Raw genomic sequence first — 27,450 nt, 5'->3', positions numbered from 1 at the left:
TTTTCTCTCTAATTTTAATTATTTCTTTCTCCTACTAGTTTTGCTATTTTTTTTCCTAGTTGCTGGAGATGCATTGATAGCTCATTTATTTGGTACCTTTCCAATTTCTTGGTGTAGGCACCAATTGCTATAAATTGTCCTCTTCACAGTGCCTTTGCTGTAGCCCGTAAGTTCTGATATATTGTGTTGTCATCTTCATTTGTTTCCAGGAATTTTTTTATTTCTCTTTTGATTTCTTCTGTGACCCACTGTTCATTCAGGAGCATGTTGTTCAGTCTCCATATGTTTGCATATTTTCTAGAGATTCATGAGTTATTGATTTCTAGCTTCATTTCATTGTGGTCTGATAAGATGCATGGTATGATTTCATTTTTTTTGAAATTATTGAGACTTGCTTTATGGCCCTGCATGTGGTCAATCCTAGAGAAAGTTCCATGTACTAGTGAGAAGAATGTGTGTTCTGCAACTGTATAGGATGAAAAGTTCTATAGATATCTGTTAGGTCCATTTGGTCTATGGTGTCAATTAAATCTGCTGTTTCCTTGCTAATTTTCTGTCTGGCTGATCTGTCCATTGCTGAAAGTACAGAATTGAAGTCCCTCGTTACTACTGTATTGGAGTCTATGTCTCCCTTTAGATCCATTAACATTTCTTTTAAATTGCCAGGTGACCTGTAATAGGTGCATAAACATTTATAATAGTCACTTTTTTCTGTTGAATTGTGATCCCATAATTATTACACAGCACCCTTCTTTGTCTCTTTTAACAGTTTTTGTGTTAAAGTCTATTTTGTCTGATATTAGGATGGCTACACCAAAATTCTTTTTTGTTTTTTTGTTGGCATGAAATATCTTTTTCCATCCTTTCACTTTCAGTCTGCGTGCTTCTTTGTTGGTGAGATGTGTTTCTTGCAGGCAGCAAATAGATGGGTTTTGTTTCTTGATCCATTCAGGCAGCTTGTTATCTTTTAACTGGAGAGTTGAGGCTGTTTACATTCAAGGGGACTATTAGTAAGTAACTATTTGGCCCTGCCACTTCTCCATAAATATTCCTATTGTTTACTTTGGATTTCCTTTTTCCCTTTACTAGATTTTCTGCCTTTACCATCTTTCATAGTGATGACCATATTTCTGTGCATAGCACAATCTTAAGCAACTTTTTTAGGGCTGGTGACAAATTCTTTCAATTTCTGTTTGTCATGGAAGGTCTTTATTTCACCTTCATTCATAAATGAGAGCTTTGCAGTGTATAGTATTCTGGGTTGACAATTTTTTTCTCTTACGATTTGGACTATATCTCGCCATTCTTTCTTAGCCTGTAGGGTTTCTGATGAGTAGTCTGCTGTGAGTCTAGTAGGAGATCATCTGAAATTAATCTGGCGTGTCTCTCATGCTCATTTTAGAATTTTTTCTTTATATTTTACTTGGTGAGTTTGATGACAACGTGTCAGGGTGAAGATCTTTTCTGGTCATGTCTTTTAGGAGTTCTATGTGCTTCCTGTACTTGGCTGTCCCCTTGTTTCTTCAAATTAGGAAAGTTTTCTGTTACTATTTCACTGAAAAGACCTTCTAATCCATTCCCTCTTTCTGATTTCTTTTTTTTTTTTTTGTCCGACTGTAAAATTTCCAGAGATTTGTCTTCTAACTTGGACATTCTTTCTTTCACCTCACCTAGTCTGTTGTTAAGGCTTTCTGCTGCAGTTTTTATTTGTTCTATTGAATTCTTAATTCCTAATATTTTGTTTTGATTTCTCTTTAAAAATCTCAATTTCGTGGGAAAAATTTTCATTCACTTTGCATATGGATTTCTTTAGTTCATCAGTTTGCTCCTGATTACCTCTAAGTGATCCTGTGATCAACTTTTGGAATTCCGTTCCCGGCATTTCTTCAATCTGTTCATCACATATAGTATTGAATGTTGTGTTCTTTTGGAGGTGTCATGTTGTCTTCCTTATTCTTATTTCTTGAATTGCTGTGATACTTGTTTGTTTGTTAATTTTTATTTCTTCATTTCCCTGTTGTCGCTCCCCGTCTTCGTGGAGGAACGACACAGGACCCTGCGTTGTTCTTTCGTCTGCTCGGCCCTCCCCGGGTTTGCTGCTGGTTCTTCCTGGGTTGGCTGCCGTCCCTTCCACCTCTGTGGAAGGGCGGTTCCCCCTGCTGCATTCCCCACTTCCGCGGGGGAGCGGCACACCGCCGGCCGGCTCTCTCGGGGGCTGCACAGGTGTTATTAGGATAGATGTTCCCCTTAGATGTTCCTGGTGCATGTTGTCTCTCTCCTCCTTTATAGTCCTCTTCCACCAATCCCAACTCTGCTACCCACACGCCGAGTACGCTGCTCTCCTCCAATCAGGAGCAAGTCCTACAGTTTATTGGTCGAACTGGAGGCAGCTGTGTAGAAGCTGTTTCCCTTCTCAGCGCCATATTGTGGGAGAGCAGATGCATAGAATAAGTCTTAATTCCAGTAACTTAGTCTGGTCCGGGTTGCTCCCCACAGATACCCCTTTCTTTTTATTTTTTGGCATTGATATGCGCCTGTCTTCAGTGTCCCGCGGCACACACTCTGCTCTGCTTGCTAGAGTTGCCCACAGGTGCTTACAAGTCCTATCAATCAGGCAAACTGAATCCGGGTCCTCTCTTCGCCATGTTGTGAGGAGGTTTTTAGGCGCTGATGCGTGCCTGTGTTCGGTGCCCTGCAGCGCATGCTCTACTCTGCTAGAACTGCCTGCAGGTGCTTACAAGCCCTATCAGGCAAACCGAATCCAAGCCTTCTCATTGCCGTATTGTGGGGAGACTTATTGGTGTTGATTCGTGCCTATCTTCGGTGACCTGCAGCTCATACTCTGGTCGAGCTGCCTGCTGGTGCTTATCGCCTCCCTAATCAGGCAGACCGAATCCAAGCCTTCTCATTGCGGTATTGTGGGGAGACTTATTGATGTTAATTCGTGCCTGTCTTCGGTGACCTGCGGCGCATAAGCTGCTAGCCGCCCGCAGGTGCTCACCACCTCCCTAATCAGGCAGACCGAATCCAAGCTCTCTCATTGCCATGTTGTTGGGAGGCCTTATTTTTCTGTTTCTCTATCTCCGGGCATTCCTATTTCTCCTATTTTACTTCTATCTACCAGCATTCTTATTTCTCTCATTTTACTTCTAAACTTCTGTTTCTCTTATCCCTGCGGCATCCTGGCGCCCGCCCGGAGGCTGCTTCTCCGCACCTCGCCCCGCGGCGGCTTCTCCGCTCTGTGCCGCTTCAGCCCGCGCTTCTCTCATCTGCACGGCTTCCCGGCGCCCGCCCCGCGGTGGGTTCCCGGCTCTGCGAGCACGCTCCGCGGTCTCCGCGCCCCTTCGCGCCTGCACCATGGCCTCCGTGCCAGTCCCACGTTCCCTATCTATTCACGCCCCGTGCTCTCTCTGCACGCGGCGGCTTCCGCGAGTCACACAGCGTAGCTTACGTTTCTGCCACCACCGGTATTCAGTCCAAGTTCCTCGGACTAACCTGGCGAATTCCAACCTGGCGGCCCACGTCTCTGCCTCTGGTTCCAGATTTTCGCCTTTTGCTCCCCGGGCTGACTTGAAGAATTCCAAGCTGGCTTACGTCTCCGCCTCGGCCTGCACTCGCAGCTTCATCCTCCCTAACATTTTTCTCTACCCGGTATGTTTCCCTAAGTTTTCTTCCAACAATATTCCTCCCTCATTTCTCCTGGCCTCTCCCCACAGTCCGTATCCAAGTCTAAGTTTCTTATAGGTTTCACTTTCACTTTCAACCTGCAGTCCGTATCTGAGTCTAAGTTTCTTCTTGCTTTCACTTTAAATCCTAACTTCTTTCCCACAGTCCATATCTGAGTCTATGCCTAGGCTTTCAATAGCTTCTTCCGGCACCTTTTCCGTCCGGCTTTCCCCTAGGCTCTTTGCTAGTCTCTCTCTCCGGTATTTTCCTGCTTCTTCCCGTTTCTTCCCTCCTAAGTTTCCTATCCGACTCACGGCACCATTATGTCGCTCCCCTTCTTCGTGGAGGAACGACACAGGACCCTGCGCTGTTCTTTCGTCTGCTCGGCCCTCCCCGGGTTTGCTGCTGGTTCTTCCCGGGTTGGCTACCGACCCTTCCACCTCCGTGGAAGGGCGGTTCCCCCTGCCACATTCCCCACTTCCGTGGGGGAGCGGCACACCGCCGGCCGGCTCTCTCGGGGGCTGCACAGGTGTTATTAGGATAGATGTTCCCCTTAGATGTTCCTGGTGCATGTTGTCTCTCTCCTCCTTTATAGTCCTCTTCTGCCAATCCCAACTCTGCTACCCACACGCCGAGTACGCTGCCCTCCTCCAATCAGGAGCAGGTCCCGCAGCTTGTTGGTTGAACTGGAGGCAGCTGTGCAGAAGCTGTCTCCTCCTCTCCCAGCGCCATATTGTGGGAAAGCAGATGCATAGAATAAGTCTTAATTCCAGTAACTTAGTCTAGTCCGAGTTGCTCCCCACACCCTGTGATGGCTTTTGTCTTTGAACTAGGCTGCTGTGTCTTAGTGGAGTGACTGCTGTTTCAGTGCATACCCAGAGCTGTGTGGTCAGGGAGCTCTGTTCAGTGCTCCAGGGTGAGGGGAGGGCCCAGGTGACAACTGAGTTGGGTGTGCTAAATCTCCTGGTTTTTTTTTTTTTTTTTTTTTTTTAAATGGAGGGGAGGTTTGTTCTGCTCTATTGGCATAGTCTCATGCTCATCTCCGCTCCTCAAAGGAGACCAATGCCTGGGCACTAGCCCCAGTGGATACATTTTTCACCCGCATGGCCACAAGACCCACAGAAAGGATCTTTGCATTCCTTGGTGTGAACACGCATCTTGCATCAGTGACCTTCACCAGGGAGTTAGGGAGCCCAGAGCACGTGGAGCTGCCCCCAGTGACTGTCCGAAGTCTCGGTCACACCCGGTGCCCTTACAGAGAGCCACAGTGTTTTCACAGCCCTGGCGCACAAGCCTCCCACAGTCAGGCGCCCAGCCCCCATCAGTTCTCCCAGGCAGACTCTGGCTTTTCTCCGCTGGTTGTTGGGTGCTCAGTCACGAGCTGTGTAGCTGTAGGTATCTTCAAAATGGCGCCCGCCCTCTCTTGGCTAGTTATTGGAGGATGGTGCTAGGTGGTCAGGGAGAGAGAAACGTGCCCTCCCCTTTTTTCCCCTCTAGGTTGACAGGTATCCTGTCCCCCACAGGGCTCCAAGTGAGACTCCCTGCAGGTTCTTCCCACAGCTTTGTCAGCAGTGGATTGGGCTGCTGCAGTCTGGCCTCGGCGCTCTCTCCAAAGCCGGTGTGAGGTCCTGCCTTGTGCACATTGGCTGCTGGGGTCCTGAGTTGTGCGCTTCTGCACCCTCCATGTAGGTCCACCGTGTCCCTCTAATTTGCATAGAGTTTCCTCTGCCGTTTTCTCCCTAACTCTCCCCTGAGATTGTTCTCTCTCCACGTTTTTTAAACTTCTAGTCTTCCCTAGACGAGAACATAGGCTCCCTCCCTAGTCTGCCGTCTTCTAAACGCCCAGATTTCTACACAGGTGGTTTTATAAAAGTGTTAATGGTTTTACAGTCTCACATCATAATGAAATTGGGTTTGGTGGTGTTGGTATGAATGATAAATTAAGATTTTTTTCTTTTAAGTTGTAAGAGATTCAGGTTTTCTCTTTAATTAATTTCTTATAAAAATTAAGTTTTTAAAAACTTGTATTTACTGCAGTTAGGTACAATGTGATATAATAATTAGAATCTGAAAGATAGTTCTTCACTTCTCCTGTTATTACTTGAATTAGGGACTAAGTATCTTCTCTCTTGAGTCCCTTCCTTTGATGGCTGGCGCAGTGGGAGGCCCCGTGTGAGGATATGGAAGGCTGGGTTGGGATACAGAGGACAGGAGGTTGGAGTTCCCAAAGGGACAGCTCTTTGATGTTTTCTGAGGGCTTGCAGAATATTCCTTTTGGTCAGGTTTCACAGTTTCAGGAATAAAGGGCTAAATATTTATATAATTTCAAACTATCTTGCCACAAATTATTCATAGTTAGAAAGGAAACATTGCAGTAAAGAAACTTTGTGGATACCACCTTACTCAGCTGTTTAAGTTAATATCCCCAGTAATGTGACACAGTACCACAAGCCTCCGATGATACACTGAGAAGGGAACAGCATCATTGCAACAGAATCCCCACCAACACAGACACCTGAATTTAATCATGAAAAGAGGCAGAGGCAGAGAGGGAGGGAGAGGCCTTCCATCTGCTGGTTTACTGCCCAAATGGCCGCAACCGCCGGAGTTGAGCTGATCTAAAGCCAGGAGCCTGGAGGTTCTTCCAGGTCTCCCACGCAGATGCCAGGGCCCAAGCACTTGGGCCATCTTCTGCTGCTTTCCCAGGCCACAGCAGAGAGCTGGATCAGAAGTGGAGCAGCCAGGTCTTGACCCGGTGCCCATATAGGATGCCGGCTCTACAAGTGTTGGCTTTACTTTATACCACAGTGCCAGCACCAAGACTTCTTAATGTAGTTAATGGGTTGTAATCCATTTTGATGTTAAATTGTTCTTCCTTTGTCTTTGGTAGCTGACTCCTTAAATTGGCTCCTGTTTCCGTCAGACATGGTCCGGTTATCTTCACAAAGTAGGATGCTTCAGGCCTAAATGAGAATCAGTTCATGTTTTTTTCTTTTACTTAAAATTTTAATCATTATTTGATCCCTTTACATTTATATCCCTGATGCATTTATAGTATTTTTCTGACATAATGTGCATCTAATTTTATTTGATTTAAATTTATAATTTAATTTATAATGATCTAATTTTATTTTTTTCTTGTGATTAACAAGTTGTCCCAGCATCACTTACTATAAAGTCTCTCTTTGCACCAGTTATTGAGATCCCACACACAGACTGAATTTCTGTACATCCTTGTGTTCTGTTCCATTGGTCTGTCTTATGTGTGGGCACCACTGTCTTCATCATGGACCAGTCCTGTGTCACAGGTTTTCTTTGAAATTCTAACTAGCAGTTTTTAGAGAGCAGTGATTTTGATTCACAGAAACCGTCCACTAGAGGGGAGATCAACTTTATCTTCTAACCAGCTAATCTTTCCATAAGGAGCTTACTGTTATATCGTTTCTTAATACAAGTACATGCCAACGTTATTTATTTTTTTAAAGATTTATTTTATTTATTTGAAAGACATAGTTACAGAGAGAGGTAGAGAGAGAGAGAGAGGTCTTCCATTCACTGGTTTGCTCCCCAGATGGCTGCAATGGCTGGAGCTGTGCTGATCCGAAGCCAGGAGCCAGGAGCTTCTTCCTGGTCTCCAACGTGGATGCAGGAGCCCAAGGACTTGGGCCATCTTCCACTGTTCCCCCAAGCCATAGCAGAGGGCTGGATCAGAAGAGGAGCAGCTGGGACTAGAACCAGCACCCATATGGGATGCTGGCGCTTCAGGCCAGGGCTTTAACCCACTGCGCCACAGCACCAGCCCCACCAACGTTGTTTATTACAAAAGTAAAAATGTAGAACAAAAATGTTTTATGATTGCTGTGTATTATATATAAAATATGAATTTTCCCCCATTTTCCATGGGTTATCCAGACCACATTGTAGTCTGAAGGTGTTTTTTTTTTTTTTTTGTAAAATTGTTTCTATTACAGAATGCAGGAAAATACTGTAATAATGAGCACACATGCATCCATAGTCTGATTTTTCACATAGGTACAGTTTTAAACCTTCATCTCTGCTCATTGCCCAATAGCACTCTGCGTGCAGAGGAGTAGAACCTTCCGGATGTCTGCAGTAGTGACAGGAAAGGAGGCTGGCAGTGCTCACCAAGGTTTACTGAAACTTTGCCACGTGTGGAAAAATGTTTACTTCTTATGGCCGGCACTGCGGCTCTCTAGGCTAGTCCTCTGCCTGCAGTGCCGGCACACCAGGTTCTAGTCCCAATTGGGGCGCCGGTTCTGTCCAGTTGCTCCTCTCCCAGTGCAACTCTCTGCTGTGGCCCGGGAAGGCAGTGGAGGATGGCCCAAGTGCTTGGGCCCTGCACCCCATGGGAGACCAGGAGAAGCACCTGGCTCCTGGCTTCGGATCAGCGCAGCACACCAGCCATAGTGGCCATCTGGGGGGTGATCCAACGAAAGGAAGACCTTTCTCCCTCTCTCTCTCTCTCTCACTAACTCTGCCTTTCAAAAAAAAAAAAAAAGAAAAATGTTTATTTTTTTAAATTGCAGTTTGTTTCATGCAATGCATATAGTAAGCTGTGTCTGAGGGCAGTCATGCCATTTAAAAAGCATTCTTCTCGTTGTATTATCTCGGTTTCCACTGGCGCTTGTGCTGAGCTGTGTTTTTCTGCTGATGACTCTAAAACCTTGCTGGCACGCTGTTCTGCGTGACGGAGGGCTGCGTGGAGGGCTGCGTGGTGTGCACGTCTCCGTCTTTGCCCCGGGCAGGACAGTGAGGGAGCCCCACTGGTGTCGGTTCAGCTGTTTGTGCTGCCGTGGAGGCTCCGGCTCCTAGATTACGTTGCAGAAGGAAGAATTACTGTCATACGTAACAGGACTTTATCGCTGCTTTGAATCGCTATCAAGAAGAGAATGGTTACAAAACAGCGGTTGGTGTCTGTCTTTATAAAGGTGTATCTATCGCTCTCTATGCATGTTAATTGACACATAAAAATTGTAAATATTTATGGGGCGCCACGTGGAGCTTTGGTACATGTATGCATTGTGTAATGCTTACATCTGGGTAACTGTGTTTATCTCCTCAAGTATTTATGGTTTGTGGCGAAATCACCAAAAACCTTTCCTCCCGCTTAGTGTCTAACATGAAAGAAATGGTGAGAAAGATGCCAGTTGCAAAAACAGACAAAACTGAAAATCCCCCTTTTCAAAATGAAGCCATGCACGTTATAAATTACCAGGGGTGGGAATGCCTCGCCCTGCCCAGGTAACCACAGGTGAGACTGCAAATTCACTTTAAGTTGATAATGTTGTGTGGCCCATGAATGATGTGATAAATATGCAGATACCTTGGCAGAAAAGAGGCTCCCCACCCTAGAATTAGATAAAGTAATAAGAGCAAAATTTTAGGGTTTTTGGTGATTAAAATTAATTTTATTGTTGGAATAAAATGTGAATGTAAAGAAGGAATTTCTAGACCTGTAGGTTGAGAAGCAGGTCATGTGACCCTGTTTGTTGGTTGCCAGACTGTCTGACTGCTTTAAGGGGTTGACTTACTTGTGTTCTGAGGAAGCCTTTCGGTGCAGGCCTCCCGGGGACTTGGGAGCTTTGCCTCGTCACTGCCTTCGCGTCCGCGTTCCCGTGGGTAACTGTTCTGAGGTTTCTGGGAGGACACGATGGGTCAGCGTGCCTGAATGGTGTGGGTAGTTTAATTTTATGCTAGTTACCTATAGTTCAATTTTATATTATCTGCCGATCTACTTACTTATTTTCTCTTGCCTTGAAGGAAATCCTAAATGTCAAACCGGTGGAAAGTCTAAGAGGTCAATTCAAGGGACTCATAAAGCAACTAAACAGGTACAGCATATACAGCTTTCTACTTCTGATTTCAGTTCCTGAATGTAGTGTAAATTGCAAAAGCTATTTTTTCTGGATTGAATATTGTTGGTCTCCATGTAAAAATTTAATGAAATATCTTAACATTTAATAAATTAATAAATTAAAATACAGTTAATAAAAGTATGTATAATGCTCACTGTGTACTCATTTTGTTCTAACTATTTTGCAAATGTTCATGTATTTGGTTCTCTTAACCCTTTGATGTAGGGATTATCCCTACTTATAAAAATGAACTTTTGGCCTGTGCCGTGGCTCAGTAGGCTAATCCTCCGCCTTGCGGCGCTGGCACACCGGGTTCTAGTCCTGGTTGGGGCGCTGGATTCTGTCCTGGTTGCCCCTCTTCCAGGCCAGCTCTCTGCTGTGGCCCGGGAGTGCAGTAGAGGATGGCCCAAGTGCTTGGGCCCTGCACCCCATGGGAGACCAGGAGAAGCACCTGGCTCCTGGCTTCGGATCAGCACAGCACCGACCATAGTGGCCATTTGGGGGGTGAACCAATGGAAGGAAGACCTTTCTCTCTGTGTCTCTCTCACTGTCTACAACTCTACCTGTCAAAAAAAAAAACCAAAAAAAACCAAAAAAACAAAAAACACTTTTATTATGTAAGTACCTGAGACAAGGGGCGGTTCTGTAGCTTGCGGGGAAGTGACAGGCAGGCTTTGAGCCCAGGCTGCTACTTAACAGCTTGTGTTTCCTCTGCCCCTGAGTTCCTTATGATCCCGTTTCTCAGTGTAATGCTGACTTTGGGTTGTAGGACAGTAAAGAGATAATAACTTTACAAATTTTCAGATTCTTTACTAAAATATTGGAGAACGCAGGCCTGTGTGTCTTGTCTTTCAAGCATTTTTGCATCACTATAGTTAGCTTTTCTTTTTTTAAACATGTGTTTGAGGGGGAGAGAAAGAGGAAGGATTCCCATTCACTGATTCACTCCCAGGTGCCCTCAGTGGCTGGGGGACTGGGCCTTGCAGTCCCGTCTTGTGTGGGTGGCAGGAATCCAGTCACTCAGCTGTCACCGCTCTTCCCAGGGCCTGCACTGGCTGGAAGCAGGAGCCGGAGGTAGAAATGGAATCCAGGCGTTCCCATGTGGGATGCAGCCATCTTCACAGCTCGCCTCGTTATTTTCCCTGAGCTTTGCATCGAATCTTAGTTTGCTGTTATTAATTAATAAATAATATATATATACTACACCAATGCGCATGTATTATGTAAGCCAAGGACACGTGGTCCTGTGATGAAGGTGCCGCTGTGAGCTCACAGAGAATTCCCCGCCCCACACAGACACGTCAGGGGGAACACATGTTTTAGAAGGAAAAAGATGAGGGGAATTTTGAGAAATAAGGTAAACATCTCTGTGGATTAGAAAGAAAACAAGTACCTGTGTTGACAGATAAGTGGGGCTGGGGACACGAACAAAATGGACAGATCGCCTAGATCCATTCTTACGGGATGAGGGGGCGGAAGTGCCTGTGGGCTCCTGGTGTGAAGCGAGGACTTGGGCTGCAGAAGCTGCGGCCTGCCTGAGCTGTGGCCTGTGACGGTGCCCTCGTGTTGTTGACGGGGGAGACCTGTGAGGCCCCGACAGAAGGCCTCTGGGAGTAGGGCCTCCCTGGGCCAGATGTTGATACCCAGAAAACGAGTAAACTGGGGAAGGGTGAGGAATGGAACTAGCTAAAAGACAAGGTTTTCAAAGTAAGACGTGAGAAAACAGTGTGATAAACTGCACACTCCATGGTTCACCAGGACAGGATTCATTTTTGAGGTAAATGAGTTTAAGCTCTTCAAAGGAAGGAATAGCAATAAAGCATAACATAGAAATTATGCAGTAAAATAGGTGAATATTAATTTTTGGTCATTTATATAGATGGAAATGAAAATAATATCACTGAATTTTTTTTAAAAGAGATACAGAGACAAAGGGAGAGACACACAGAGAAAGAAAGGGAGATAGGGAGGGAGCGAGTTTCCAGCCACTGGTTCACTCCCTGGCTTGCCTCAATGGCTGGGGCTGGGCCAGACCGAAGCCAGGAGGTTCATCCGGGTCTCCCATGTGGGTGGCAGGGGCCTAAGTAGTTGGGCCATCTTCTGTTTTTCCCAGAGCATTAGCAGGGAGCTCGATTGGAAGTGGAGTAACTGGGACATGAACCAGATCCCATATGGAATGCCAGTGTCGCAGGTGGCAGCTTAACCCCCTGTGCTACAGCACTGCCCCTATCAATGAGATGTTTATAAGCTATAATTAATGGCATAAGTGATATTCTGGGCAGGAAATTAGATTGGAAGACAGTTGTAAGTTGGAAGACACTACTGAGGTGGATTTAGAATACAGCTTAGAGAACTGAAGAGATAGAAAACGTGAAAGATTGTTTTAAGATTGAGAAATGATATTCTATGTCTTCTAAGAGTTCTGAAATTAGAGAATGCATAGTGGGTGTGTTGAAAGTTTCCCTTATCTCCTGAGTTCTCCAGGGGTTCAGAATATAAACTGTGGAGCTGAGCAGGATAAATAAAAATAGATTCACACCTGGAGATGTTCTCAAGAACCTGCAGAATGTCAAGATTAAGAAAGAAATCTTTAAGATTACCAAGAAATAAACAAACCCACAGAGGAAGACAGGCTAAGAGCAGCCTTGCTATCAACAGAAGGATAGTGGAGCAATCCCTTCTAACTTATGAGGAAAATTACTTTTAACCCAGAATGCTCTGCCCAGCCAAGCGATCATTCAATTGCGAGAGTGAAGTAGAGGCATTTGTAGATGCGGAGAGACTAAATGACTGTCCTTCCCTTGGTTGGTTTTGTGCTGCTGTGAGGGAACACCGCAGACTGGTAGTTTATAAATGAGAAGTTGATTTGGCTCCCTGCTTTGCCGGTTGGGAAGTGCAGTGTGGGGAGGCCTCTTGCTGCGTGGTGGTGGTGGGAGGCGTCTCGTGGAAGCCGCTTCTGCAGGAATGGCCTTGATCCGTTCCCCGTGGCCGGTCACCTTGCCGAGCCCCCCACTTGTCAGCACTGTCGCACTGGGAATTACATTTCCATGGGACTCTGGGGGACATTGGACCCACAGCAGCCGCACGTGGACCATTTGCAGAACTGTTAACAGATGTACTTGAGCAGGAAGAGAGGGAGGCCTGGAAGAAGTAGCTGTAGAGTGTGGCAGGAAACTCGGGCGCCGTGGGGCTCCACGCCTGGCTCTGGTTCCTGCCTCCAGCTTCCTGCCACACTGGACCTTCACCTCCATTGGTGCACACCCCCTTGAAGACCTACCTGGGTCTCCACGGTTTGTCTGTTGTCAGAATCATTTCCTTGCATGGTCTCGCGACTCTGCCCCTGTTAGTATTCTTGATGGGTGTCCTGGTTATGTCCGCCTTCTGCCTGTTCTGCCCTGCATCTCACGCATCTGGATGTAGCTGGAGAAGAGTGCTGATCACGTTGAGTGGGCTCTTCTACACTGCTAGCCGGTAACCCACGGGAAGCCCTGTCCCAGCGCCCCGCCAGGTGCATTTCCCTGGTGAGTCCCCGGGAGCGCATCACGCTGTCTCATCTCTCTTCAGGTTTCAGTACTTTCTGCTCCGTGTTCACTCTCTGATCATGCCTGCTTCCTGTTTCACTGAGAAAGTAAAAATAGCGGGAAGAGGACTTCCCCTTGCTCCCCCAGCCACAGCGATGACTTCACTGCCATTTGACCCACGTGGTCAAAACTGCTCCGACCCAGCTCTCACCTCCTTAGGGACGCCAGGTCCCCGAGCTGCTCCCTTCTCAGGATCTGTCCTGTGCCGGCAGCTTCTGCCTCTGCCGCGTATTCTCACCCGTGAACAAACGTCCGGTTGCAGCTGGCTTCCTAAATGAAAAGCGTTTGTGCCCCTTGTTCTGCTGAAAGAACGCTTGATGAGGTCAGTGGTGACTCTGACGTTGGTGAGTCCTGTGGTTGCGTCCCCGCCCTCTTAGTCGACTGACGAGCAGTTGACGCTTTGGATGCCCTGGTCAATACTCCGTGCCCGGGGTCCTGGGTCTTCACTCGGATGCTCCTTCCCAGTCTGCTTTGCTGGCTTTGTTCCTATTCCTAACCTGTTCCAATAGAGCGTCTCAGAGCACTTCTTGGCCCTTCTCTGTGCACTTGCATTTTCTCCTGGCTTCATGTCCACCATGTCCATCGCAGCTGCCTCCTTGCTATTTGCATCCACTTAGGTGTGAGCAGGCGTCTTCAGCCAGAAGAAGGCGTCTTCCCCGCACCCACTGCGGTGGCTCCCTGTGTGGGTGTGTGGTGAAGAAACAGGTCCTGGAAGAACGTGCACCGAGTTCACGGTCAGGGCCTCTGCAAACAAGGGGAGGGGAGGGGACAGAGAGCGTTTCAGCGTTATTTCAAGTACAACATGCTGCAAGTGCTTTATGAACCAGAAATGACACAGCATGAACAGTTATGGGTTTGGGGTAATGTGTGCTTAGGTGTTAATATTATTTTCACCTATAAAGTGGGGTTAGTGATACCCTATTGACTTATTCTGAGGGTCCATTAACCTAATCTGTATGTATGAGTTAAAGGGAATACCTGGTATGTAGTAGGTGAAAAAAAAAAAAAGTGGGGTGGTGCTGGTGGCGGCTGCTGTTACGGCACAGTGGGTGGAAGCTGCCCACGACACCAGCCTCCCATCTTGCAGTGCTGGTTAGAGTCCCAGCTACTCTGCTTCCAGCTCAGCCTCCTGCGAGTGCTCTGTGGGAAGATGGCAGATGGCCCAAATACATGGGCCCCTGCCATCCACGTGGGAGACCAGTGTGTAGCTCCTGTTTCCTGGCTTTGGCCTGGCCCAGACTTGGCTGTTGAGGCCTTCTGTGGAGTGGACCAGGGGACAGAAGAGCTCTCCCTTTCTCCCCATCTCCCCCTCTCTACCTCTGCCTTTCAAATAGGTCAGTCGATCTTAACTGATTTAATCATTGGCGTCTCCGTGCAGTATCATTACGTGTCTGTCTCTGAAGAGTATGTATTACTTTTATGGCCAAATTACTAAAAAGCTAGTTTATGCATTTGTCAGTTTATATTACATTAGAAATTAGGTACTAAGTACACTGATGTATAAATAATTATTTATTTAATTTTCCCTGAGTTAACACATACTAATATAACAGTCTGTTATCTCAGAAGTGGATGTCCACAATAGGTCTTTTTTTTTTTATTTTTTTAAAGATTTATTTGTTGCAGGAGAAACACAGAGATCTTCCATCCTCTGGTTCATTCCCATGATGTCTGCATAGGCCAGGGCTGGGCCATGCTGAAACCAGAAGCCAGGAGCTTCATACAGGTCCCCTATGTAGGTGCAGAGGTCCAGGCACTTGGGCCATTTTCTCCCACCTTCCCAGGCGCAGTAGCAAGGAACGAGTAGGAAGTGGAGCAGCCAGGACCCATATGAGATGTTGGTGTTGCAGGCAGCAGCTTTACCTACTGTGCCACAATACCAGCCCCAAGACTGATCCCCCCCTCCCCCCCCCCAACGCTTCCATTTGAGAGGTAGAGTCACAGACAATCTGCTGGTTTACTCCCCAGCTGGCTGCAATTGCTGGAGCTGAGCCAGGCACTTGGGCCATCTTCCACTGCTTTGCCAGGCCACAGGAGAGAGCTGGATTGGAAGAGCAGCAGCCAGGACTTGAACTAGCGCCCGTATGGGATTGTAGCCCACTGCACCACAGCGCCAGCCTCAAGACTTCATTTCTGTGCTTAAGATAATTTCAGATGCTTGCACAATCTAGGGAGCTGCTTTTTTTCTTCTTTGAAATTTTATTTATTTTATTTGAGATGTGCACACAGCTCCCACCCATTGATGGCCTCTTTTCCGCTGATTCACCAGCTGAAGCCAGCAGCCTGGACTCCCATGTGGGTCTCCCACGTGGGTGGCAAGGACCCTGGTGATTGAGGGGGCACGTTAGCAGGGAGCTGGAATCGAGAGCAGAGCTGGGACTTGAACCCAGACACTCCAGAATGGGATGTGATTGTCCCATGAGGTGGCTTAATCACTCTGTCAGAAGAGAGCTTCTTGAGCCGGAATTCAGGGTGGGGTCTGTGAGCGTGGACTGTGTGTCCAGTGGTCTGTGGATCTGCGTGGTCTGTCCAGAGGCTTCTTCGGAATCTCGAGAACCAGCGAGCCCCTCAGAGAGGGATGAGTGCGGAATCTCAGTTCCTTTCTCCCTCTTTCCCTTTGGTTGTGCAGTCAGGCACAGGGAGCCAGTCCCGGCCCTGTCACTGGTCTGCGTGAGACCTCATTTACTCCAGCTGCCCTCACTCTCCTCCTCTGTGAAGTGGAGCTGACGGAGTGTTTCCAAGTGGCTTCAAAGACGAAATGCGGTGCTACTGTACGTGAAGCCCTGGGCGCAGTGCAGGGCCCACAGCAGCAAGAATGTCGCGGATGTGGGATGCATCTGCCTCTGCGACTGTTGCTGCTATGACCCTTTTTTAAAAATAGCATTATAACTAATTTTTGAAGATGCATTTTTGTTTATTTGAAAGGCAGAGTCAGGGAGAGGGAGAGACATACAGAGAGAAAGGTCGATTGATCAGTTAATCTATTTGCTGGTTACTCCCCAGATAGGTTGCGATGGCCGGGGCTGGGCCAGACTGAAGCCAAGAGCCTGGAACTGCATCTGAGTCTCCCACATGGGTGCAAGGGTCAAAGGACTTGGGCAGTCCTCTGCTGTTTTCCCAGGTGCATGAGCAGGGAGCTGGATTGGAAGTGGAGCCGCTGGAATCGTACTGGCGCCCATATGGGATGCTGGCGTCGCAGGCAGCAGCTTAACCTGCTGCACCACAATGTCTGTCGAGGCTGTGATCTTCATCAGAAGCAGGAAAAGTCCCCATACTTTGAAACTTCTACTGCTTTTTCAGCCTCTGTGATTTTTGATTTGATGTGAATTTTGTAAGATTACAGGCTGGGTTTGTAGGAAGCTACTAATACTCTTTGCTGATCAATGTGAAAAAAAAAAAAGGTTTGTGAGGGAGATATAATTCAGGAACCTTCTTGAGTTGACTTTAACTCTGATGTTGTATGGAAGAGAAATCAGGTCATCTGGGCCCTCTGGTAGAGAGCTGTTGGCCCCACGCCCGTGCCTGCTGTGTCGCCAGAGAGCTGCAGCGGGAGCTGGTCTCCCACGCTCTACACGGTGGACAGATCACCTGGCCTCCGACCCCAGTTTTCTACTCTGTGCAGTGCAGTTAATAGGTCCTTTCAACATTGTATCAAGGTGGGCAGGAGATTTTATGAAGTTGATTTTTCATGTATAGTCCTGTGTCAATTGTTGTTTTTGTTATTAGCAAAGTAATAGAATAAAGCTTTGTTCTGGGGAAGACACTGCTTGAATTGGATTTTGAGTCTGATTTAGCCCAAACTGGGACTCTTTGACATAGTAAAATAAATTACTGTTTAGGGGGCTGGCGCTGTGGCATAGCAGGCAAAGCTGATGCCTGCAGTGGCGGCATCCCATATGGGCGCTGGTTCGAGTCCCCGCTGCTCCACTTCTGATCCAGCTCTCTGCTATGGCCTGGGGAAGCAGTGGAGGATGGCCCTGCACTGGAAGAAGCTCCTTGCTCCTGGCTTTGGATTGGCCCAGTTCTGGCCATTGCGGCTATCTGGGGAGTGAACATAGGATAGAAGATCTCTCTCTCTGCCTCTGCCTCTCTGTAACTGTGCCTTTCAAATAAAAATAAACCTTAAAAAATTACTATTTAAGGCAAGAAAGTACGTGGAGAACAATTGAGGTATGTGTTGTTAATTGTTGAAAATTACCTTCAAGTTTATCGTTTGAATGTTGGTGAAAAGGTGACATTTCCCATCTTCATTGAGAATTCGGGCCTGGACCAGGCCTTTCAGGTAAAATATCTCCAAGTTTCTTCTTGCGAAGTCTGGCAGTGATAGTCTGAGGGGGCTGCCGTGCAAGGAGGGGGAGCTGCTCCATCTCTGCCCGTGTGTGTGTGTGTGTGTGTGTGTCCGTGCGCTCGCACACCCGTGCCTGCTTTTCGGTGGTGATGATGCTGTAGAAACCAGGGATGAGGCCCGTAGAAGAGTGCATGAGCACACTAGCCTCGTGTCAGGGGCTCTGCACTCTGGCAAGCCACACGGCCTGGGCATGGCTGTTGCTCCAGCTGGAGGGCAGGCGAGCCAGCCAGCCATTCACCTTCCTCCCCTCCCGTGCTCCCCTCGCCTCTGTACACTTCAGACCCGTGATCTTGGTGGGTGCGTCTGTGGTCAGCCCTTGAAGCCGCAGGCTGTAATTTTGTGCCTCTGAAGTCTGCTGAGCATCGGAAGAAAGAGCCGGGTGAGCACCAAAGCTGCTTCACTGGGCGTCTGCTCTGTAGCTTTGTTCTTTCACTTCTCTCGTAATTACTCCCCGATCTCTATGTTAGTCTTCCCTTTTGGTGGAAACATAGTTTAAGATAAAATCAAGTGACTGAATGTAGAGCTCCTGGGTATGGCATTTGTAAGTGGAGATCTGTGTGACTTATTTGTTGGTCTACAAGTGTTTGAACTTGCAGTCTGTGTGTTGCCGCGAATCAGCAGTGGCCTCAGAGCTTGATTTTACCCAGGATTTCTTCACCGCTCGTCATCCTCCTCTTCAGTCGGACGGGCTGGAAATAACACTGAGCTCACAGACCTGTTCTTTTTAAGGCCAACAGCTTGTGTGAGGAACTGAAGAGTTATATGAGTGAAGAGTACCTTGTCTTTAAGTATTTATGTTGAATACAAAGTGCTTACTTAAAATTTATTTTTATACAAAAATCCAGTCCCCAGGTGCTCACTTATTTACGTGTTTTCCTGTTTCACCCCACCAGAACGCGGCGGTAGACTGTAAAGGAACGTCCACGGCGGGAGAGAAGCACTTTGACAAGAGTCCCACCAAGACGAGGCACCCTCGCAAGGTCGACCTGCGGGCTCGGTACTGGGCCTTTCTGTTTGACAACCTTCGCCGGGCGGTGGATGAAATCTATGTCACCTGTGAATCCGACCAGAGCGTGGTGGAATGTAAGGTAGGCTGGCTCCGAGGCGCGGCGCCTGTTGGCAGATTCTCCACCCTCGGCTTCGTCGGACTGTGTCGGTTCTCTCGGTTTCTGGTTTGAATAGATCCTGCACGCTTTCGTTAACCTCTTGGGAGAAATTATTCTCCTGATGGGCACAGTAAAGTCAGCACTGTGCTTCAGGCTTTGATTCTGAAGAGAGTTTTTTTTTTTTGGGGGGGGGGGGCGTGGGTTGTGCTTTTTATTGTGGTAGAAAGCTGTCTTGATGCATCGTCCTGGCCAAGGAATCAGGTTTGTGTGTATACGCACACACAGTTTGCACGCTATACATACATACACACACAGTTTGCACACTATACACATAAACACACACACAAATGACTTTTTAATCTTTCTTATATGCATTTTCCTTTGGTCCTGTAGGTGGCACTAGTGAGATTTTCACATTCTTTGGTTTCATGTTTAGTGTCTTTTAATTGGACGTTGCTCCCTTTCCATTCAGATACTTATCATTCTCCTGATTGGAGCTGGTCAGAGGAAAGTGAGATTGATGGCCAGCCATAAACAATCCTGGGTGGGACTGGAATGTCACTGTAAGGTGTGTTTTCTAATTATAGATAACCTTGTGTTTGTCATAGGACACTGAACAGACATGGTCTGTCTAAAAATTCGCTGAAAAGCCTGGCCCTCTAGTAAATACAAGCTATATATTATGAATTTTTATTGAATAAAATTATTTTGAGAAAAGCCAGAGTGATACATCTTCATAGAAATATTAAAGAGACGACTCCTGTGTTTATGGTGAACATGGTTGAAAACCCTGGAATTCATTATTTAGCCTTTGAAATATATGAAGGGTCAGAGAAAAGCTACATGGTGAGGCAGCAGCTGTGTTTCCTTTTAAATTGGAAACAGCCTAATAGCTTATAGACCTGCTTAAAAATATGATTCATTGGCAGCAGGCTTCAAGGTGAACGGTAGTTAAAGCCATCCAGATGCATGGTGTGCTTGTCAGAATTACTGTTGTTGCTTTTAGCAAGTAAAAATCTTTTGTTTTTGTGTTATTTATTTGAGAGGTAGAGAGACAGAGCTCCTGTCCGCTGTGCAGCTCCTGAGAGCCTGCAGCAGCGGGGGCTGCGCTGGGGTCAGGCAGTCCTGGGGCTGCAGTTCAGGCCTCTCCCACGGGAGGCAGCATCCACCTTCGTGGGCAGCTGGAGTCGGGAGCTAGGGCCGGGAATCGAACCAAGGCACTGTGTCACGGGACACAGGCGTCTTTACCTCTGGGCCAGAAGGCTGCTTCCCGTCGCATAGTTTAAGAAAATGTCTTTAGAGTAATGTATCCCTGGAGGAGAATGAGTCTGCGTGTGTGGTGGAAAGCCCACTGGACTTAGACCTGGATTGTAGTTCCTTCTGTGAATTGTCCTGTGGGTCCAGGTAAGCCATAGGTGAACCCCAGAGACCAGATCCGTGGGTCCTTGATTTGGTGATTAAAAATAGCAAGAAGCTGCCTGAAGAAGTAAAATTTGTTTGGAAAATGTGAAGAAGTGAGACTGGCCAAGTGCAATCAGTCAGTCCTGTCTGCGATGAGCAGACACTGTCATGCTAGTCTCTGATAGCAGCTTCTTTTTTTTTTTTTATTTTATTTTTTTAGAAAAATTTTATTTTTAAAGATGTTGATTTTCATATACTTGAAAGGCAGAGCGACAGACTGATTGATTGATTGTTCTTCAATCCACTGGTTCACTTTGCAAATGCTTGCAGCAGCCGGGGTTGCGTCACACCGAGGCCTGGAGCCTGGGGTTCCATCTGGGTCCCCCATGTGGGAGGCAAGAGCTCAAACACTTGAGCCATCATCGCCTGCCCCCCCCAGGATGTATTTTTAAGAAGCTGGGTTGGATGTGGAGCAGCTGGCTGCAGGTGTCCCAAGTGGTAGTTTAACCTGCGCCACACCTGCTCCTTCCTCACTGTTTGAGAGGGGTAAGATTGGCCAGAAGGAAGCATGGCTCTTTCTTCCCCCGATTCTGTCACTCATTCATCTACAATTCTATGAAAGCTTAATAATAATAGAAATTTGTTGGGTGGATTGTAGATTTCCTCTCATGTTTTTAGTGTTGCTGTTTTTAAATCTGCTTCTGTTTTGCTCTGTTCTCATTATGAAGCACTGCCATTCATCCTCTTACTTGGTTAGTGCCTCTCTGAGCCGTGTGGCACAAGGATTTCCCCCTATTTTGCAGGTGGTCGCTTGTTTAGTCGATGCATTGAAAGATGTGTCTGTGTGTCTGATTTTTATGTTTAGCCTAAGTTACATAACTGAAGCCTGGTTTTGTCTCTCATGTCAGGGGCAGTGAGCACTGTATTCTGTGGTTCAGCTGTGGCACAGTGTTGAAGTGCGTGTTTCTTGTTTGCCCGGAGTCTTCCTCGAAGAGGAAGCAGCCACTTCTTACATCGCCTGACTCACAGCTCTGCCCCCCTCCAAGTGGCCCAGGGCATGAACAAGCAAAGTTCAGGAAGCGGTGGCTCGCTCTTCTCACAGAAGCTCCATTAACTCAGTAATGAAGGCGAGGCTGGGGAGAACCAGTCGTGACATTTAAGGGGTGGCTGCAGAAAGAGGAGTCCGGGCGTCTTCTCTGGCTAGGTGTTCCCTCCGGAGTGTGCAGGGGGAGCTTGGGGCAGAGACGGCTGGGAAACCACTTTCCTTTCCTTGCTTCCCCTTTCAGTGTGGGAGGGGCTGGATGTGGTGTGTGGACGCTGGGGGGCGCCCTTGGCCGCAGTCTGGGGTCTGCAGCTGTCTTGGTGCTCCCCCTGCACAGTCGGCTCTCTGGAGTAGCCAGCGGCAGCTGGGTGGGGCCTCTGGGGTAGGATGCCCCAGAAGACATTCTTGGTGGTGGAGTGGAGAAGACCCCCGTGAGTCTGGTGGTTTATGTGAGGGGAGGGGTGCAGATGTCGATGCAGACGCTGGCGTCACGGGAGTAGATGTAGAATTCTGGTGGAGCTGGGCAGCGGGCACCCGGATGCAGCTGCACGCTGCCTAGAGCCACACCTGATGGCCGTCAGCGCTGTCCACTGGAGAGGCGCAGAGGCGTTTGCTCTCAGACTGAGTCCGACAAAGACCGGGACACGGTGCCTGGCGTGACGGCAGCAGGCCTGTCACTGTGTCAGGCTAGCCCCTAGGTACTCCGTGCTCTGGTCCCACGGCTGCCACTTAGGGCCGGGGACATGTTTGTGAAGATAGGAGAGTGGGCAGAGGGGCTTTCCCAGGGGAACACGGGAGGACAGAGATGACACCATTAGCAGGACCCTGCTTTTCTCCTGCACAGTCATCTGGTGGAGCCCGTGTCATTCCTCCTGTGCTATCGAGGCAGACTGTCCATAGCTGGGATTTTTTTTTTTAAAGATTTTATTTATTTGAGAAGCAGAGCTAGAGACAGAGAGGCAGACACAGAGAAAGGTCTTCCATCTGCTCCCCAGATAGCCACGATGGCTGGATCTGGGGCGATGTGAAGCCAGGAGCCAGGAGCTTCCTCCAGGTCTCCCACGTGGATGCAGGGACCCAAGCACTTGGGCCATCTTCTTCTGCTTTCCCAGGCCCTAGCAGAGAGCTGGATTGGAGGTGGAGCAGCCAGGACTCGAACTGGCACCCATATGGGATGCCATCACGGCAGGCGGAGGCTTAGCCCACTGTAGCATCAGCTCCATAGGTGGGATTTAAAACTATGCTTTGATCATTGAGACTGAAAAGTTCTGAGTTTCACCGATCATTCTCAGCAGGTTTAGGGTTTAGCTGAGTAATTACTGAGAAAAACCCAAGATTCCTCTCCAAGGAGTCTTCAGAAACTTCATGGAAAATCCCATTGTGGAAAAACCACCAGTGGATTTCAGTTACTGTCCGCTGATGTAAACTTACACTAGTTTGTTATAGCCTGTCTGCGCAGGTCTAGTTTCGGGCACTAGGAAGGATGAGACATCAGCCTGGAAAGAATTCTGCTGAAGAACAAACATCGGCTTTATGATGGAGGGGCCATTTCTGCTGGTTTCCCAGGCTCATTAGCAGACAGCTGGATTGGAAGTGGAGAGCTGGACTTGAACTGGCGCCCACATGGGATGCTGGTGTTGCAGGTGGCAGCCTAACTCGGTGTGCCAAAATGTCGGCCTCCTCCTTTTGTACTTTCTTAACAAGTTCACCAGCCTCCTGCCTTTTTCCTGGTGTGCCTTTTGGTCGCTGGTGGACTGTTTTTTTGTTCTTGTGGCTATGACCCCCTCTAGTTTTGTCTGCTAGCTGAGACTTCTTACCAGTAGTGTTAATCTTCTCAGAGCATATTGCCCTCCTGTTATAAAACTTGATTGACGATTATCTCTGTGGCCGTGTGAATCCAGAATATACTCTTCGTTTTGGTTTTTAGCACATCCTCCTGGGAGCGGGCATTTGTCCAGCAGTTATGAAGCGAGCGGGGATGCCTAGATTCCCCATCTAGGCCTGTGTTTGACTCCCGGTTCTGGCTCCTGTCATTGCGGACGTGGGGAGGCAGCAGATGATGGCTTGGGTGATGGGAGCCCTGGATTGAGTTCCCAGATTCTGACTTTGGGTCCGTCCTGGTTGTTGTGGACATCTGGGGAGTGAATAGCAGAGGAGTGCCCTATCTCCATCACTGTGTCTCTCAAATAAATAAGAGAAACAAAACCAGAAACATCCTGCGACGTGATCTTAGTGACTTTCCCACACTTGTTATAATCTCTGCTGAGCTGGCTGGCTGTTCCTGATAGCGGAGCGCAGGGAATCTGAGTCTATAGGATCCACAGTTAAAGTCTGGCACTGCCTATAATTTGGGAGACTTTGAGATTCCAAATGGAAACTAATTACAAGAGGATTTAGTGCCTCTCATTTGAGAACTAGAATAATTTTTAAAATATTTATTTATTTATTTGAAAAGCAGAGTTAGAGAGAGACAGAGACAGAGATCTTTCATCTGCTGCTTCACTCCCCAGGTGGCCTCAATGGCTGGAGCTGGGCCCTTCGGAAGCCCAGGAGGCAGGAGCCTCCTCTGGGTCTCCCACGAGGGTCCTGGGGCCCAAGCAGTGGGGCCATCTTGCACTGATTTCGCTGGCCATAAGCAGGGAGCTGCATTAGAAGAGGAGCAACTGGGACATGAACTGGTACCCACATGGGACACTGGGGTGGCCGGTGGAGGTTTAACCTACTACACCACAGTGCTGGCACCTGGGGAACTGACATAATAAAACAGGATGAAATAACCTAGGCCCTGTGGGTGGCATTGTGGCATACAGGTAAAGCCAATACCTGGGACACTAGTATCCCATGTGGGCGCTGGTTGTCCTGGCTGCTCCACTTCCAATCCAGCTCCCTGCTAATGCTCCTGGGAAAGCAGCAGGAAATGGGCCAAATGCTTGGGCCCCTGCACCCACGTGGGAGACCCAGAAGAAGCTCCTGGCTTCAGGCTGACCCAGCCCAAGCTGTTTGTGGCCATTTGGGGAGTGAACCAGAGGATGGAAGACCTCTCTCTCTCTCTCTCTCTCTCTGTAACTCTGACTTTTAAATAAATAAAATCTTCAAACAGAAAGAGAGGGAGGGAGGGAGGGAGGAGGGAGGAAGATGCTCAGCCCTGGACTTTGTTGGTCTTAGTCTCAATAGCAGCCACCTGTAGTTTCTACCTGAATACAGGGAATGTGGTGTTGGGAGCAGATGTTGGTTGAAGTCAGATCGGCGCAAGAGTAGAAGTGGAGGGTGAGATTCAGCGCCACTCTCTCTTTCCATCACATTCATTTGGTGCATAATTGTGTTTCGGGAACTCTCTGGGTTTACCTTTCTACTCATTTCATTCTTAGACATGAGTTTTGGATGAGTCTAGAAAGAGATTAGTGACTCGGACATTATTGTCTTCGACCTTGAGATGTCTTCATACTGGAATCAGGTAACTGCATCTGAGGAAGCTGCTATTTCAGTTGTCTGATGTTGATTTGCATTTCCTGTTACGGGAACAGCTGTTGTTAGGGGTTTGTAAGAGGTGCGGACTTAGGACTTGGGCAGTTCAGTCTCTGTTCCGCTTATCCCCTGCTGTGTTAACACGGAGGGGAAGGATCATCAACAGAGTTGGGAATGTGGCCTTGTCCCTGGGCAGTGAGGAAGGGCTGCCAGCCAGCGGGCCCTGTCGTGGCGAGGAGGCCGGCAGACGTGCCTCTGCTTTCACTTCTCCTTGTTCCTAGACGTCACTGAGCGGTGCTGGTGGACCCCCACAGCCGCAGTCCCCCTGAACCGCGCAGTGCCTCGAGCCCCCTGGAGACTGCCCCCTTGAGATTCCTGTTCCCCTGATAGAAGGCCCTCCGCAAACCCTGTGCAGGCTTGCTCCACCGGCCAGCTGGCGTCTGACCGGGCCTTTCTGTAGGAGACTGCACGCTCCGGCCCCTTGCCGAGGTGCCACGTTGAAACAGGCACCTTCTCTCTGTCACTCCCCTACACATGTAAATGTTTTATAGTACACAGAGTAGGTCGACTGAATAGAACAAGGCCAAGAGATGAAAAATGTAAGCATGAATCCAGAAAGTTTATTGAGTGACAGTTACGTTCTGATGTCTGGGTCGTGTTCTGGTGGATCCGAAATCGGTGAGTGCCCTTGGGGCAAGTCCAGGAGTTGAGATACTATTCATTTTTTTTAAAAATATTTATTTATTTATTTATTTGACAGAGAGAAAGGTCTTCCTTGCGTTGGTTCACCCCCTAGATGGCCGCTACGGCTGGGGTACTATTCTTGAGGAAGCAGAGAGAGGTAGAATCTTGAGGATTTTCAGAGAAGGTTGTGTTCCAGGAACATCCTGCCCACTCTCCTTAGGCCAGAGGCTTCCTGTTTCCTGTTTGAGAAGAGGGTGAGACAGCCGGGTGAGGTGAGATCCAGCTGGAGCACCATGCGGCCGCAGTGTATGCCTTGGTTATTGTTTTCTTTATAGTGGCCTAGTGATTTAATAACGCAGAGGCCGTGTTTGGAGGTGTGCCGCCGCCAGGCCCACCTGGATGACAATGACCAGGACGCTGGAAGTTTTAGTTGCTCCCAGTTGCTGGGTACTCTGATGTCTCAGGGAAGCGTTCTCTACGTTCAGTGGGAATACTGCAATTATTGATTATGGGGTTGGGGTCTTTTTGTTGGTTTTTCGCTAATTACATTAAAATGATAATGCAGACATGAACTGAGAAGGATAATTTACTTATAAATGTCCAGACAACCTTCAATAAGAAAATAATTAAATGAGTGCAGTTGAACACTTTGGGGAGTTAACGGATATGGACCAGTGCACTTTACAAAGTTTATGGAACAATGAAATTAAAGATAAATTTATTTTGGTACAGAAAAAGTTAGAAATCCATGCATGCCTTTTTTCCTATTTTTATTTTGTTATATTTTAAAAAAAATTGTAAGGATTTATTTGAAAGGCAGAGTTAGAGATCTTCCATCTGCTGGTCCACTCTCTAAATGGCCACAACAACCAGGGCTGGGCCAGGCTGAAGCTAAGAGCCAGGAACTTCTTCTGGGTCTCCCGCATGGGCAGCAAGGTCCCAGGGCATGGACCATCTTCCACTGCTTTTCCAGGCGCGTTATTAGGGAGCTGGTTTTGAAGTGGAGCAGCCGGGACTTGAACCGGCACCCATATGAGATACTGGTGCTGCAGGTCACAGCTTATTCTGCTGCACCACAGCACCAGCCCCCATGCGTAGCTTTTTCTGTAAAATGAATTTCCATGAACTTTTTGAAGATCCCTTGTATATAGTATAAGTAAGACTTTTTCATGTAATATAGTTGAAGATTTATGTTGTCGTCTGTGACTTTCTTCCATAACGACTGTTTACTTTGAAGTTTAATCATGGCCTCTTTATTTGGTAGTTTGTGATTTCAGTAAAATTGGAAGCATCTTCAATGGAGACCATGCTGTCTGTTAATTTTGTTTCTACTACACATTGGGTACGCATAGTAAAAACATAGTAAATGGGCCTTAAACCTACTTTATGGCGTTCCAGTAAAAATTTAAGGCAACCCCAAATATATATGTTAATATTTTACACTCCTCCCTTGGTAATTTATTTGTTCTTGACATATCAGCTCCAGCTGCAAGGATTTTTTTTTTTTTAGTAATTTTTTGCTTTAAAATTACTTCCTATCCCTACCTTATACATTGTACAAAAATCAACTCACAGTGGATCAAAGATCTAAATCTATGACCTGATACCATCAGATTACTAGAGGAAAACATCGGGGGAAACTCTGCAAGGCAAAGACTCCTTGGCAAAGACCCCAGAAGCACAGGCGAAAATAAACAAATGAAAGCTAAGAAGCTTCTTTGTGCAAAGGAAACACTTAACAAAAGTGGAGAGGCAACTATCAGAACGGGAGAAAATACTTGCAAAAACTGTGCACCTACTAAAGGATTAATATCCAGGATCTCTAAAGAGCTCAAGAAACTCAACAACAACAAAACAATTCATCTAAGAAGTGGGTAAAGGACGTGAAGAGATATTTTTCAAAGACTGAAACACAAGTGGACAACAGACGCATGAAGAATGCTCAGGATCACCAGCCATCAGGGAGGTGCAAATAGAGACCACAGTGAGGTTTCCTCTCATCCCAGTTAGAATGACTGTCATCCCAGTATCAAAAAACAAAAATGGAGAAAAAGGGACACTGACACACTGTTGTTGGGATTGTAAATTAGTGCACCTGTTAGGGAAGAGAGTTTGGAGATTCCTCAGAAATCTGAAAATAGATCTACCATGTGACCCAGTCGTCCTACTCCTGGGAATATCCTGAAAGAAATGAAATCAGCATGTATATGAAAGAGGTGCTTGTACTCCCATGTTTATAGCAGCTCGATTCACAATAGCTAAGATATGGAATCAACCCTGA

General features: G+C 47.4%; 1 protein-coding gene across 9 annotated transcripts in view; it reads left to right on the top strand.

The window, feature by feature from the left end:
* The window catches only part of SCAPER (S-phase cyclin A associated protein in the ER), a 439,476-nt gene that overhangs the window by 39,181 nt on the left and 372,845 nt on the right, over window positions 1-27,450 (top strand). For all 9 annotated transcript variants that reach the window (XM_070054635.2, XM_051834595.3, XM_051834596.3 and 6 more), the window contains 2 exons: window positions 9,448-9,518; window positions 18,365-18,559. In XM_070054635.2, the coding sequence (XP_069910736.1) occupies window positions 9,448-9,518; window positions 18,365-18,559 (266 nt within the window). The remainder of the gene's footprint in view (window positions 1-9,447; window positions 9,519-18,364; window positions 18,560-27,450) is intronic.

The sequence above is a fragment of the Oryctolagus cuniculus genome, chromosome 12 (assembly GCF_051225735.1).
Source record: "Oryctolagus cuniculus isolate XC-2025 breed Fujian yellow rabbit chromosome 12, ASM5122573v1, whole genome shotgun sequence".
In the NCBI taxonomy this organism is placed as follows: Eukaryota; Metazoa; Chordata; class Mammalia; order Lagomorpha; family Leporidae; genus Oryctolagus; species Oryctolagus cuniculus.
Note: the sequence above shows the minus strand (reverse complement) of the source record. Positions and strands in the feature narration are given on the sequence as shown.